At 47.4% G+C, this 14924-nt stretch overlaps 1 protein-coding gene across 3 annotated transcripts in view; it reads left to right on the top strand.

The window, feature by feature from the left end:
• Window positions 1-940, top strand: part of LOC119960832 (collagen alpha-3(VI) chain) — a 105789-nt gene extending 104849 nt beyond the window's left edge. For all 3 annotated transcript variants that reach the window (XM_038788430.1, XM_038788422.1, XM_038788438.1), the window contains one exon: window positions 438-940. In XM_038788430.1, the coding sequence (XP_038644358.1) occupies window positions 438-445 (8 nt within the window). In that variant the 3' untranslated portion in view covers window positions 446-940. The remainder of the gene's footprint in view (window positions 1-437) is intronic.
• The last annotated feature ends 13984 nt before the right edge of the window (window positions 941-14924 follow it).

Here is a 14924-nt window from a genome sequence, read left to right as displayed (position 1 = left end):
AAAAGGAAAACACTTTGAACAGAAGCCTAGGCAAAGGAAATGTATGCGTTTCTACCAAAAATATTCTTTAATTTCTTTTTCCCCCAACTTCTATGAAATGAAAATCGCTTATTGTCACGAGTAGGCTTCAATGAAGTTACTGTGAAAAGCCCCTAGTCGCCACATTCCGGCGCATGTCCAGGGAGGCTGGTACGGGAATTGAACCGTGCTGCTGGCCTGCTTTAAAAGCCAACGATTTAGCCCAGTGAGCTTAACCAGCCCCTGCCGATGCTGTTTATTTCCAACACATTCTCTTCTTGTTTGATGGATTTGGAGCAACCCTGGCTTATCACATTGGGGGATATGCTGTGCAAGAACCTTTCAACCACTTTAATGAGGCTTTCAGCATTGCATATAACATATTTTAAGTGATCCAGTTCCTTTTCTTTTTTCCACAGATTTCTAACTTTGCAGATGGTGGAACCTATGGATTTATTGCCTTGTAATTTGCAACTTGCAAGCTCATCTTCTACCATCAAGCATACAAAATGATTAGTGAGAAAGAAATTGACTCATGACTCTAACAGGAAATCAACCAAAAGGATGATCTTGATTTTTAGCCACCATTTTGATGATTTCTTGCCTTTCTGAGAGGCCACCACTTGGTCCTAAAAAAACTATCTACAATAATTGAAAATTTTTGGTCTGCATGATTTTTTGTTGCATGAGATTAATTGGCTTTAGTATGAACACAATGTTAGGAACTCATATACTGTGCTATAATTGATCCCATTATGTTTGATTTGATGCAATGTTTTAATTCACGTGTATCAGCTAATGAACATTATTGTTGATTGTTTAAATACAAAAGTTGAAGCAGAAGTTATAGTGAGTGTCGCAATTAAGGAAACCTTATAAACATGCATCTATACATTAAATCACTAAGTGTGTTTTACTCCTTTCTCAATTGCATCTTTGAAATGAAACACTTTTGCTTGAAACAGCAGTTCCAAAGAAGAGTCAAATTGGAGTTGAGACTTTTTCTCCACACTCCCTGGCAGACCTGTGTTTTTCCAACATTTTCACTTTATTTTATTTCAGTATTGCTTTAGGATTTAGCTCATTGGCGATTTGAGGTTAACAATGATTTCAGTTGAAATAAATAATTGTGCCAGCATCATTTGGTCCCTAGATTTGAACCCAGCCCAGAGAATCAGTATATAAATCCATAGAATCCCTACAGTGCAGAAAGTCCATTTAGTCCATTGAGTCTGCGTCAATCCGCTGTCAGATTATAAGGCTCACTCTCCTGTCCTATCCCCGTCACACCATGCATTGATTATGGCCAATCCACCCAATCTGTACATTTTTGGACTATGGGAGGAAGCTGGAGCACCCAGAGGAAACCCATATATACACAGGGGAACGTGCAAACTCCACACAGTCACCCAACATTGGAATTGTACCCAGATCCCTGGCGCTGTGAGGCAGCAATTCTCACCATCTGCTCCCTCTGCTGCCCGTATGGTTTAACTACTGAATTATCTATTAAAAAATAAAAGGGGCTGCATGGTTGCCTCACAGCACCAGAGTCCCAGATTCGATTCCCAGATTGGGTCACCATCTGTGTGGAGTTTGCATGTTCTCCCCGTGTCTGCATGAGTTTCCTCCGGGTGCTCCAATTTCCTCCCACAAAGGCGTTCTGTTAGGTAATTTGGACATTCTGAATTCTCCCTCCGTGAACCCGAACAGGCGCTGGAATGTGACGATTAGGGACTTTTCACGGTAACGTCATTGCAGTGTTAAATATAAGCCTACTTGTGACAATAAAGATTATAAATTACAGGCGAAGAGCATTGAAGATTGGAGGCTATTGCAACTAAGCAGTTGATCTCCTCTATTAGAGAACAGAGAAAGCATGGATAATGGAAATGGCACTTTAATCAGTGGCAGGGGTTTTGCTTTTCCTGGACTTAACAACCCTTAATAAAAGGATTCCCCTCACTATTCCCCTGCCAACATAGTCCAAGAAACAAAAACAATTAAGAAAGTATTGAAATTGAGCAAATTATTTGGGTTTTAATTGCCATATTAATGGTTCTATATATTGTAGTTTGAAGCCTCTCATATAGCACCCTGAGCAACATCAGAAGCATTCACGATTACCCTGCTGATTTAGTCACAAACAGGGGCCGACATAATCCCAAGCCCCCACCAATTCGGGGCTGAACTCCAAGCAATTCAATTATCTGGTCTCTTTCTGTGTCTGTGGTGCCCAAATGGTGAAATTCAGGCTATGATTCAGATCCAGACTCCAAAAAGGAAAAGTTAATGGCAATGTTTATTGTTCGCTTTGTAAAGAAGATCACTGGAAGTAGGCCAGTGCTGTTTCTGGATGTGACCCCAGCACTCCCTGAACCTGGCAGCAGTTGTTGGATTTCCTGGCGGCTTGGGTAGATTTATGGGGAAGATGTAATGTTAGTGGGGGCCATGATCTTAACCCTGAGAAATCCATGGGGACAGTGCAGTTGATTCCTGCAAAATCATCGCTAATCCACAGGATTTCTGGTCCTCAACAAATTAGTCCCTGAAATGATGTGGAATGGCAAAAACTATTATTTATATGGCATATTTAACAAAATAAAATATCTGAAGATGCTTAGAACATAGAACATAGAAAAATACAGCACAGAACAGGCCCTGCAGCCCACGATATTGTGCCGAACCTTTGTCCTAGATTAATCATAGATTATCATAGAATTTACACTGCAGAAGGAGGTTATTCGGCCCATCGATTCTGCATCGGCTCTTGGAAAGAGCACCCTACCCGAGGTCAACACCTCCACCCTATCCCCATAACCCAGTAACCCCACCCGACACAAAGGACAATTTTGGACACTAAGGGCAATTTATCATGGCCAATCCACCTAACCTGCACATCTTTGGACTGTGGGAGGAAACCGGAACACCCGGAGGAAACCTACGCACACACGGGGAGGATGTGCAGACTCCGCACAGATAGTGACCCAAGCCGGAATCGAACCTGGGACCCTGGAGCTGTGAAGCAATGCTATCCACCGTGCTGCCCTTAGGAACAAATTAACCTGCACTCCATTATTCTACCATAATCCATGTACCTATCCAATAGCCGCTTGAAGGTCCCTAATGTTTCCGACTCAACTACTTCCACAGGCAGTGCATTCCATGCCCCAACTACTCTCTGGGTAAAGAACTTAGCTCTGACATTCCCCCCCTATATCTTCCATCATTCACCTTAAATTCATGTCCCCTTGTAATGGTTTGTTCCACCCGGGGAAAAAGTCTCTGACTGTCTACTCTATCTATTCCCCTGATCATCTTATAAACCTCTATCAAGTCGCCCCTCATCCTTCTCCATTCTAATGAGAAAAGGCCGAGCACCCTCAACCTTTCCTCGTAAGACCAACTCTCCATTCCAGGCAACATCCTGATAAATCTCCTTTGCACCATTTCCAAAGCTTCCACATCCTTCCTAAAATGAGGCGACCAGAACTGCACACAGTACTCCAAATGTGGCCTTACCAAGGTTTTGTACAGCTGCATCATCACCTCACGGCTCTTAAATTCAATCCCTCTGCTAACGAACGCTAGCACACCAGCTCTATCCACTTGAGTGCCAACTTTCAAAGATCTATGAACGTAGACCCAACATCTCTCTGCTCCTACACATTACCAAGAACCCTACCGTTAACCCTGTATTCCGCATTCATATTTGTCCTTCCAAAGTGGACAACCTCGCACTTGTCAGGGTTAAACTCCATCTACCACTTCTCAGCCCAGCTCTGCATCCTATCTATGTCCCTTTTCAGACGACAACAGCCCTCCTCACTATCCACAACTCCACCAATCGTTGTATCATCTGCAAATTTACTGACCCACCCTTCAACTCCCTCATCCAAGTCATTAATGAAAATCACAAACGGCAGAGGACCCAGAACTGATCCCTGCGGTACACCACTGGTAACTGGGCTCCAGGCTGAATATTTGCCATCCACCACCACTCTGACTTCTATTGGTTAGCAAGTTCATTATCCAACTGGCCACATTTTCCACTATCCCATGCCTCCTTACTTTCTGCATAAGCCTACCATAGGGAACCTTATCAAATGCCTTACTAAAATCCATGTACACTACATCCACTGCTTTACCTTCATCCACATGCCTGGTCACTTCCTCAAAGAATTCAATAAGATAAGACCTACCCCTCACAAATCCGTGCTGACTATCCCTAATCAAGCAGTGTCTTTCCAGATGCTCAGAAATCCTATCCCTCAGTACCCTTTCCATTACTTTACCTACCGCCGAAGTAAGACTAACTGGCCTGTAATTCCCAGGGTTATCCCTATTCCCTTTTTTGAACAGGGGCACGACATTCGCCACTCTCCAATCCCCTGGTACCACCCATGTTGACAGTGAGGATGAAAAGATCATTGCCAACGTCTCTGCAATTTCATTTCTTGCTTACCATAGAATCCTTGGATATATCCCGTCAGGCCCGGGGGACTTGTCTATCCTCAAATTTATCAAAATGCCCAACACATCTTCCTTCCTAACAAGTATCTCATCGAGCTTACCAGTCTGTTTCACACTGTCCTCTCCAACAATATGGCCCCTCTCGTTTGTAAATACTGAAGAAAAGTACTCGTTCAAGACCTCTCCTAGCTCTTCAGACTCAATACACAATCTCCCGCTACTGTCCTTGATCGGACCTACCCTCGCTCTAGTCATTCTCATCTTTCTCACATATGTGTAAAAGGCCTTGGGGTTTTCCTTGATCCTACCCACCAAAGATTTTTCATGCCCTCTCTTAGCTCTCCTAATCCCTTTCTTCACTTCCCTCCTGGCTATCTTGTATCCCTCCTGCGCCCTGTCTGAACCTTGTTTCCTCAGCCTTATACAAGTCTCCTTCTTCCTCTTAACAAGACATTCAACCTCTCTTGTCAACCATGGTTCCCTCACTTGACCATCTCTTCCCTGCCTAACAGGGGCATACATATCAAAGACACGTAGTACCTGTTCCTTGAACAAGTTCCACATTTCACTTGTGTCCTTCCCTGACAGCCTATGTCCCCAACTTATGCACTTCAATTCTTGTCTGACAGCATTGTATTTAGCCTCCCCCAATTGTAAACCTTTCCCTGTTGCACACACCTATCCCTCGCCATTACTAAAGTGAAAGTCACAGAATTGTGGTCTCTACTTCCAAAATGCTCCCCTACTAACAAATCTATCACTTGCCCTGGTTCATTACCAAGTACCAAATCTAATATGGCCTCCCCTCTGGTCGGACAATCTACATACTGTGTTAGAAAAGCTTCCTGGACACACTGCACAAACACCACCCCATCCAGACTATTTGATCGAAAGAGTTTCCACTCAATATTTGGGAAGTTGAAGTCACCCATGACTACTACCCTGTGACTTCTGCACCTTTCCAAAATCTGTTTCCCAATATGTTCCTCCACATCTCTGCTGCTATTGGGGGACCTGTAGAAAACTCTCAACAAGGTGACTGCTCCTTTCCTATTTCTGACTGCAACCCATACTAGTTCAGTCGGCAGATCCTCCACGAACTGCCTTTCTGCAGCTGTTATACTATCTCTAATTAACAATGCCAACCCCCCCACCCCTCCCACTTTTACCATCCTCCACAATCTTGTTGAAACATCTATAACCAGGGACCTCCAACAACCGTTTCTGACCCTCTTCTATCCAAGCTTCCGTGATGGCAACCACATCGTAGTCCCAAGTACCGATCCATGCGTTAAGTTCATCCACCTTATTCCTGATGCTTCTTGCGTTGAAGTATACACACTTCAACCCATCTCCCTGACTGCAAGTACTCTCCTTTGTTAGTGTTACCTTCCCCACTGCCTCAGTACTGACGGAACCATCAATTCTATGGACACGTGCTTGAAGGATTAGAATAGCGGTTTTAATATACTTACAACAGAGCCAGCCTGTTAGCCGTTGAACTTTTGATGAACTGGCTGGCTGGCCCTGTGGCACAGATCTTTATACAGCAGCTCCAGGGGGAGGAGTTCTGGGCGGAGCCAAGGGGGGAGCCCAGTACAAACTCTCGAGTACTCCCAGAGCTACTCCCCCTGGTGGTCAGGTAGTGCAACTGCACTTACAATATCGGTACATATATATAACAGGAACAGAGTGACATTGGTAACTTATAACACCGTGTGAATCTCATTCACCACAGTCACCCCCTGTGAAAAAAAATCAAGTCCGGCGGGGTTGGTGGCTCACAGAGTTAGTCTGTCCGGTGGACGAATTGTTCGTTGCAATCTGCGGAGCACCGGGGTTGCAGCCTCTTGCGGTGGCTGGGTGGGTGTTGAGAGCTGGGGTACGATGGCAGACTCCGGGGCGGGTCTCGTCCAAACTTCATACACCTCTGGCTCGACCGGCGACTGGGGGCGGGCTGGTGCTGGCGCGTGGAACAGGTGGGGCGAGCTTGCGGGATCGGGGGCGCGAGGGGGCGGCAGCATAGGGAACTGGGTAAGGGGTTCCTCAGTGGGGGTGGGGGGGGGGGGCTGGATCCAGCGGGTGCCAGGTCCCGAAGGGATACTGTGTCCTGGCGACCGTCCGGGAACTCCACGAATGCGTACTGGGAGTTGGAATGGAGGAGGCGCACCTTTTCAACAAGGGGGTCGGTTTTGTGTGCCCTGACCTGCTTTCTCAGGAGAACTGGGCCTGGTGTCCTCAGCCACGCCGTAAGTGAGACCCCCGTGGTAGTGCCCCTAGAAAAAATGAAGAGCCGCTCGTGAGAATTTTGATTTGTCGCTGTACAGAGGAGAGATCTAATTGCGTGGAGCGCGTCTGGGAGGACTTCTTGCCATTGGGAGACTTGGAGTTTTCTAGACCGGAGGGTGAGTAGGACGGTCTTCCAGACCGTCGCGATCTCCCTCTCCACCTGCCCGTTCCCCCTGGGGTTGTAGCTGGTAGTCCTGCTCGAGGCGAGGCCCTTGTCGAGCAGGTACTGACGCAGCTCGTCGCTCATAAAGGGCGAACCCCTGTCACTGTGCACATAGCTGGGGAACCCAAACAGGGTGAAGAACTATGCAGGGCCCTAATGACTGTGTGGGAGGTCATGTCGGGGCACGGAATGGCAAAAGGGAATCGGGAGAACTCGTCTATGATGTTGAGGAAATAAATGTTCTTGTTAGTGGAGAGGAGTGGCCCTTTGAAATCGATCGTAAGGCATTCAAAGGGCCTAGAAGCCTTGAGCAGGTGGGCCCTGTCTGGTCTATAGAAGTACGGTTTGCACTCTGCACAGATCGGGCAGTCCCTGGTGACCGCTTTTACCTCCTCGTTGGAGAAAGGCAGGTTTCGGGCTCTGATGTAGTGGGCGAGCCGGGTGACTCCTGGATGGCAGAGGTAATTGTGGATGGCTTTCAGACGGCTGATCTGCGCGCTGGCGCATGTCCCGCGGGATAGGGCATCCGAGGGCTCGTTGAGCTTCCCCGGTCGATATTTAATATCATAACTATAGGTGGAGAGTTCGATCCTCCACCGAAGGATTTTATCATTTTTTTATTTTGCCCCTTTGCGAGTTGTCAAACATAAAGGCAACCGATCGTTGGTCGGTGATGAGGGTGAACCTCCTACCTGCGAGGTAGTGCCTCCAGTGACGAATAGCCTCCACGATGGCTTGTGTTTCCTTCTCGACTGAGGAGTGTCGGAGTTCTGAAGCGGATAGGGTACGGGAGAAAAATGCAATGGGCCTCCCTGCCTGATTTAAGGTGGCTCCTAGAGCTACCTCTGAGGCGTCGCTCTCAACCTGAATGGGAGTGGATTCATCCACCGCCCACATGGCTGCTTTGGTGATGTCCTCCTTGATGCAGCTGAAGGCCTGGCGCGCCTCAGCTGACAGGGAAAATCGTGTGCCCTTAAAGAGTGGGCGGGCTGTGTCCGTTCTCCACGACGTAGCCGAGGATGGCCAGTCTGTTTGTGCGGAAAATGCATTTCTCCTTGTTATAAGTGAGATTTAATTTCTGTGCCGTTTGGAGAAAATGGTGGAGGTTGGCGTCGTGGTCCTGCTGGTCATAGCCGCAGATGGTAACATTGTCCAGATACGGAAACGTGGCCCGCAGCCCGTACTGGTCTACCATTCGGTCCATTGCTCGTTGGAACACCGAAACCCCGTTATTGACGCCGAAGGGAACCCGGAGGAAATGGAAGAGGCGGCCATCGGCCTCGAACGTCGTGTAGTGGCGGTCCTCCGGGCGGATTGGGAGCTGGTGGTATGCAGACTTCAGATCCACTGTGGAAAATAGCCGATATTGGGCGATCTGGTTAACCATGTCTGCAATTCTGGGGAGGGGATACGCGTCTAGGAGCGTAAAGCGATTTATGGTCTGACTATAGTCGATGACCATGCAAAATGTTTCCCCGGTCTTGACGACCACCATCTGAGCTTTCCAGGGTCTATTACTGGCCTCTATGATCCCTTCACTGAGCAGCCGTCGGACCTCCGATCAGATAAAGACCCTATACTGTAGGCTGTATCGCCTGCTGCGAGTAGCTACTGGTTTGCAATCTGGAGTGAGATTGGCGAAGAGAGGAGGGGGGGGAGACACGCAGCGTGGCTAGGCTGCAGATAGTGAGTGGGGGCAGGGGCCTGCCGAAGCTGAGGGTGAGGCTCTTGAGGTTGCACTGGAAATCCAGGCCTAATAAGAGTGGTGCGCAGAGGTCAGGCAGGACATAAAGTTTAAATTTTGAATAACTAGCGCCTCGAATTGTGAACGTAGCGACGGTGCGTCCTTGGATTTGGACTGAGTGGGAGCCCGAAGCGAGGGCGATAGTTTGGCTCACAGGAAAAATAAGAAGCGAACAGCGTCTTACCAGCTCTGGGTGTATGAAGCTCTCGGTGCTCCCAGAGTCAAAGAGGCATGGCGTGCTGTACCCATTGATCTGGACCTCCGCCATCGAACTTCGTAGGTGCTTGGGGCGGGATTGATCTAGGGTGACCGCGTTGAGTTGCGGGCCGCGTGATGGGTGCCCAGGGAAGTCGTAGTCTTCCGAGTGGGCGTCCGGTCGAGTAGTTGCCGGTACGTTTTGGCGAGCCTGATGCAGGATCGCTGCGCTGAGTTGCGGGCCGCGTGATGAGTGCCCGGGGAAGTCGTAGTCTTCTGATGAGCTATCTGAGCATGGAGATGTAGATGGGGCCCGTGGATCGCACGTGGTGAGCGGCAAGGAAGATGGCGTCCAAGATGACGGCCCCCATGAGCCGCACGTGGCCGGTCGCATGGTGGGGGTTTGCCAAGATGGCGGCCCCCATGGATCGCACGTGGCGGGAGGAGGCGGAGTCGGGGCGTAGGCCACAGCGTTTCGGGCCCCGTGGGCCTGCTGGTGCTGGGAGCGATTTGTTCTCTCTACTGGGGAGTTAGAAACTGGGGCCCTTTTCGCGAGGCACACTCTGGCATAGTGGCCTTTCTTCCCGCAGCTGCTGCAGGTCGTAGATCGGGCTGGGCAGTGCTGCCGCGGGTGCTGGCTTTGTCCACAGAAATGGCAGGCTGGGGCAGCTGAGTAGCTGGCTGGGGCAGCTGAGTAGCTGGCTGGAGCAGCAGAGTAACTTAACTGGCTTGGACAGCGCGGTAGCTGGGGTCCGTGCGGCACAGTCCTGGGGGAGTTGTTCGTCGGGGGCCCATGATGAGGTCGCGGGGTCCGCGGGAAACGAGGTGAGCTGCGGAAGGGGACTTCCATAGTGGTAGCAGCCTCCACAGTAGTATCTAAGTCCTGGGCCCCCTTTTCTCGCAGTCTTTGGCGCACATAGTTCGATCTGAGGCCCGCTACGAAAACATCCCGCACAGCAAGCTCCCTATGTTCAGCCAAGGTAATGGCTTGATAATTACAGTCAGTAGAAAGATTGTTCAGTTCACGTACAAATTCGGCTAGAGTTTCTGTAGGCCGCTGACGTTGAGTCGTAAACACGTGGCGTGCATAAACCTCGTTAATGGGCCTAACGTACATTTTGTCCAATATCGCCAGCGCTGCGGTGTAAGAACCGGCCGGATTTAGCTGTGTGGAGATTCTGTGGCTTACCCTCGCGTGCAGTAGGCTGAGCTTTTGTTCCTCCATTGTTTCAGCGGTGCTGGCTTCTGCCAGGTCGGCCTTAAAACATCTCAGCCAGTGGGAGAAAATTTCTTTAGCCTCTGCATCCTGCATCCTGAGTTCTAGGCATCCGGGCTTGAGGGCTGCTTCCATGATTTACTTCGACTGTTTCGTAAGTATATTAAATTGATGGAACCATCAATTCTACAGACACGTGCTTGTCGGATTAGAATAGCGGTTTTAATATACTTACAACAGAGTCAGCCTGTTAGCCGTTGAACTTTCAATGAACTTGAAAGCCGGTTGGCTCTGTGGCACGGATCTTTATACAGCAGCTCCAGGGGGAGGAGTTCTGGGCGGAGCCAAGGGGGGAGCCCAGTACAAACTCTCGAGTACTCCCAGAGCTACTCCCCCTGGTGGTCAGGTAGTGCAACTGCACCTACAATATTGGTACATATATATAATGGGAACAGAGTGCCATTGGCAACTTATAACACCGTGTGAATTTCATTTACCACAACTACATGCTTTGGCGTCCTGAATATCGGCTTCCTTAGTTGCTGGACTACAAATCCGGTTCCCATTCCCCTGCCAAATTAGTTTAAACCCTCCCGAAGAGTACTAGAAAACCTCCCTCGCAGGATATTGGTGCCCCTCTGGTTCAGATGCAACCCGTCCTGCTTGTACAGGGCCCACCTTCCCCAGAATGCGCTCCAATTATCCAAATACCTGAAGCCCTCCCTCCTACACCATTCCTGCAGCCACGTGTCCAACTGCACTCTCTCCCTATTCCTAGCCTCACTATCACGTGATACCGGCAACAAACCAGAAATGACAACTCTGTCTGTCCTGACTTTTAACTTCCAGCCTAACTCCCTAAACTTGTTTATTACCTCCACACCCCTTTTCCTACCTATGTCGTTGATACCAATGCGCACCACAACTTCTGGCTGCTCACCCTCCTCCTACAGGATCCTGAAGACACGATCTGAGACATCACTGGCCCTGGCACCCGGGAGGCAACATACCTTCCGGGAGTCTCGCTCGCGACCACAGAATCTCCTATCTATTCCCCTAACCATTGACTCTCCTATTACTATTGCTTTTCTATTCTCCCCCCTTCCCTTCTGAGCCCCAGAGCCAGACTCAGTGCCAGAGACCTGGCCGCTAGGGCCTCCCCCGGTAGGTCATCCCCCCCCAACAGCATCCAAAACGGTATACTTGTTTTGAACGGGAACGGCCACTAGGGATCCCTGCACTGTCTGCCTGTTCATTTTCTTTCTCCTGACTGTAGCCCAGCTACTCTTGTCCAGTACCTTGGATGTGGCTACCTCCCTGTAACTCTTCTCTATAACCTGCCTCTGCCTCCCTCACTATGCTTCACAAAGGAACATTGGCCTTTAAAACCTGCTCTCCCATTGAACAAAGATTATAGCTGATCTGTCTGTGGCCTCAATTTCACCTTCCCATCTGCAACCCCCTCGCCACCCTCCCCCAAACTCCAGAACCCTGAAATGCAGGGAGGAACTTAATACAATCACCATCACCAAGAAAAAGGTGATGGGAAAGCGATGAGATCTAAAGATTGGCAAGTCCCTAAGACCAGATGCCATGCATCCTAGGGTCTTAAAATAAGTGGCTGCACATAATAGATGCATTGGTTATAATCCTCCAAAATCTTCTGCAGAAAGCAGAACATGATCTCCGTTTCACAAATCCATGTTGACTCCCTCATCTGTCAAAGATCCATCTAATTTAACCTTGAATAAATTTAATAAACCTGCCCCCACTGCTTCCTGGGAAGACAATTCTACAGACCAATAACCATCTGAGAGAAAACAATTCTCTGCATCTTTGTCTTAAAAGAGAGACCTCTTATTTTTTAACTGTGGTCCCTAGTTTTAATCGATCCATAAGATGGAAAATCCTCCAGGTATCCATCCTGCCAGTCCACTCAGGATCTTATATGTTTCAACAAGATCACCTCTCATTCCTCTAAACTTCAATGGGTCGAGGCCCAATCTGCTCAACTTTCCTTCTTAAGCTAAACCGTGGGCAGCACGGTAGCATAGTGGTTAGCATCAATACTTCACAGCTCCAGGGTCCCAGGTTCGGTTCCCGGCTGGGTCACTGTCTGTGCGGAGTCTGTACGTCCTCCCCTGTGTGTGCGTGGGTTTCCTCCGGGTGCTCCGGTTTCCTCCCACAGTCCAAAGATGTGCGGATTAGGTGGATTGGCCATGCTAAATTGCCCGTAGTGTCCTAAAAAGTAAGGTTAAGGGGGAGTTGTTGGGTTACCGGTATAGGGTGGATATGTGAGTTTGAGTAGGGTGATCATTGCTCGGCACAACATCGAGGGCCGAAGGGCCTGTTCTGTGCTGTACTGTTCTAAATTCTAAATTCTAAACCCCTCATCTCAGGAATGAGTCAAGTGAACCTTTGCTAAATTGTTTCTAAAGCATTTATTGGTATTTCTTTTCTCAAGTAAGAAGAATAAAACTGTAACTGTATTCTAGATGTGCCTCATCATGGCCCTGTACAGCTGCAGTAAAGCCTTTTCACTTTTATAGTCCATTTCCCTTACAATAAATGCTAACATTCAATTTACCTTCCAAATCACTTGCTGTACCTACATATTAACCTTTTGTCATTCATTACCAACCAAATCCCTCTGTACCACTACGTTTTGCAATCTCGCTCCATTTAAATAGTATACTGCTTTCAATTCTTCCTGCAAAATTAACGAGTTCACATTTTATACTTCATAAAATCTTTGTCCACTCACTTAACCTGTCTATATTATTTGCAGAATGTCTAGCTCCTGTTGATTACTTACTTTCCCACCTATTATGGTTTCATCAGAAAATGTAGCTATCTATCATCCTGCACGGTAGCATTGTGCATAGCACAATCGCTTCACAGCTCCAGGGTCCCAGGTTCAATTCCGGCTTGGGTCACTGTCTGTGCAGAGTCTGCACATCCTCACCATGTGTGCGTGGGTTTCCTCCGGGTGCTCCGGTTTCCTCCCACAGTCCGAAGATGTGCAGGTTAGGTGGATTGGCCATGATAAATTGCCCTTAGTGTCCAAAATTGCCCTTAGTGTTGGGTTGGGTTACTGGGTTATGGGGAAAGGGTGGAGGTGTTAACCTTGGGTAGGGTGCTCTTTCCAGGAGCCGGTACAGACTCGATGGGCCGAATGGCCTCCTTCTGCACTGTAAAGTCTATGATCTATGATCCTTATCATTGATTTTGACTGTAAACAGTTAAGGCGTGTAATGGACAATTTTAATACTTAATATTGAATAACTGCTTAATAGTGTGATTAACTAAAGCTGCAGGCGTTTGTGTGTGTGTGTGTGTGCAAGGTTAAAGAGAGAGAGAAAAAAACTGATATCCCAGCTGTCTGAAGGTCGAGATAGTAAAGCTAGGAGAAAAACAACTCCTTATATGGAATGGAGATTTACTTGTATCTTTTGAATGTATAAAGACTGAAGGTTGCGGCACTCGGCGCGCTTTCTTTTCTCTCCTGTAGAGAGAGGAGGGTGTCCTCTGCAGAGTTAACAAATAAACTAACTTGCTCTTATTCATGACAGATTGTTTCTGAGTTTTCCTTTTTCCCACCACAGGCGCCAGCACTGACCCTAGTGGCACTCCGCTAATTACGGATTGCTAACCTAGAAAATATCTATTTATCCGTTGTATCTGCTTCCTGTTAACAATCCATTATCCATGATAATATATTCCCTCCCTATGCCATTGCGTGTAGTAAAATTTGATGCAGCACTTATCAAATCCTTTTGGATATCAAAGTGCACCATATCCACAGGTTCCCCTTTATCCACCTTGTTTCAAAAACTCTGATGAATCAGTTAAACACAACGCCCATGATGACTCTGCCTGATCACATTATGATTTTCTAAATAAGCTGTTAGAACTTCCTAAATTATAGATCCTCACAATTTCTCTATGACAGATGTTAGGCTAACGAGCCTCCAAGTCTTGCTTTCTGTCTCCTTCCTTTCTTGAATAAAGATGCTACATTTGTTATTTTCAAATCTGCTGGAACCCTTCCAGAATCTAAGGACTTTTAGAAGATTCACAAAGACTCTTTCTTTCTCACTGGGATAAATCTTTGCTGAGAATTATTAAGTATCTCCTTAAAAGAATGCCACCAAATCTCTACTGTCCTATCTTTTAACCTAGTTCCCAGTTTACTTTGGCCAGCTCTGCCTTTATTTAGGTTTAAAATATTAATCTTAGACCCTTCAAACTGAACATGAAATGTTAACATATTATAATGACTGTTGCTTAAAGGCTCCTTTCATGAGGTTATTGAGTAATCCAAAATAGTGTTTTCAAACAAGATTTGACACTGAACTACATAATATGTGAACGAAAGGCTAGGTTTTAAAAAACTTCTTAAAGGAGAAAGGAGGTGAAGAGTTTTAGGAAGGGAATCCAGAGCTTAGGGCCTAGGCAGCTGAAGGCGTAGCCACCAAAGGTGGAGGTAAAACAGAGAGCTCAGAGGGTTATAGAGTTGGAGGAGATTATAGAAGTAGGGAGGATCAAAGTCATTGACAGGTTTGAAAACATGCATCAGAATTTCAAAATGAGGCATTTCTGATGGATTTAATGTTCGCCAATGAGCACAGGGGTGATGGATGAAGGGACTTACTGTAAGATCGGATATGGGTAGCAGAGTTTTGGATGAGCTAAAGTTTATGAAAGGTGGAAAATAGAAGAAAAATCAGGAGAGCGTTGGAACAGTCAAGTCCAGAGGTAACAATAGTATGGATGTGTATTTCAGTACAAGATGACCTTTGATAGGGGAACCATAGAATCCCGAC

The sequence above is a fragment of the Scyliorhinus canicula genome, chromosome 2, assembly GCF_902713615.1.
Source record: "Scyliorhinus canicula chromosome 2, sScyCan1.1, whole genome shotgun sequence".
NCBI lineage: Eukaryota > Metazoa > Chordata > Chondrichthyes > Carcharhiniformes > Scyliorhinidae > Scyliorhinus > Scyliorhinus canicula.
This window is presented reverse-complemented; position numbering and strand designations above follow the sequence as displayed.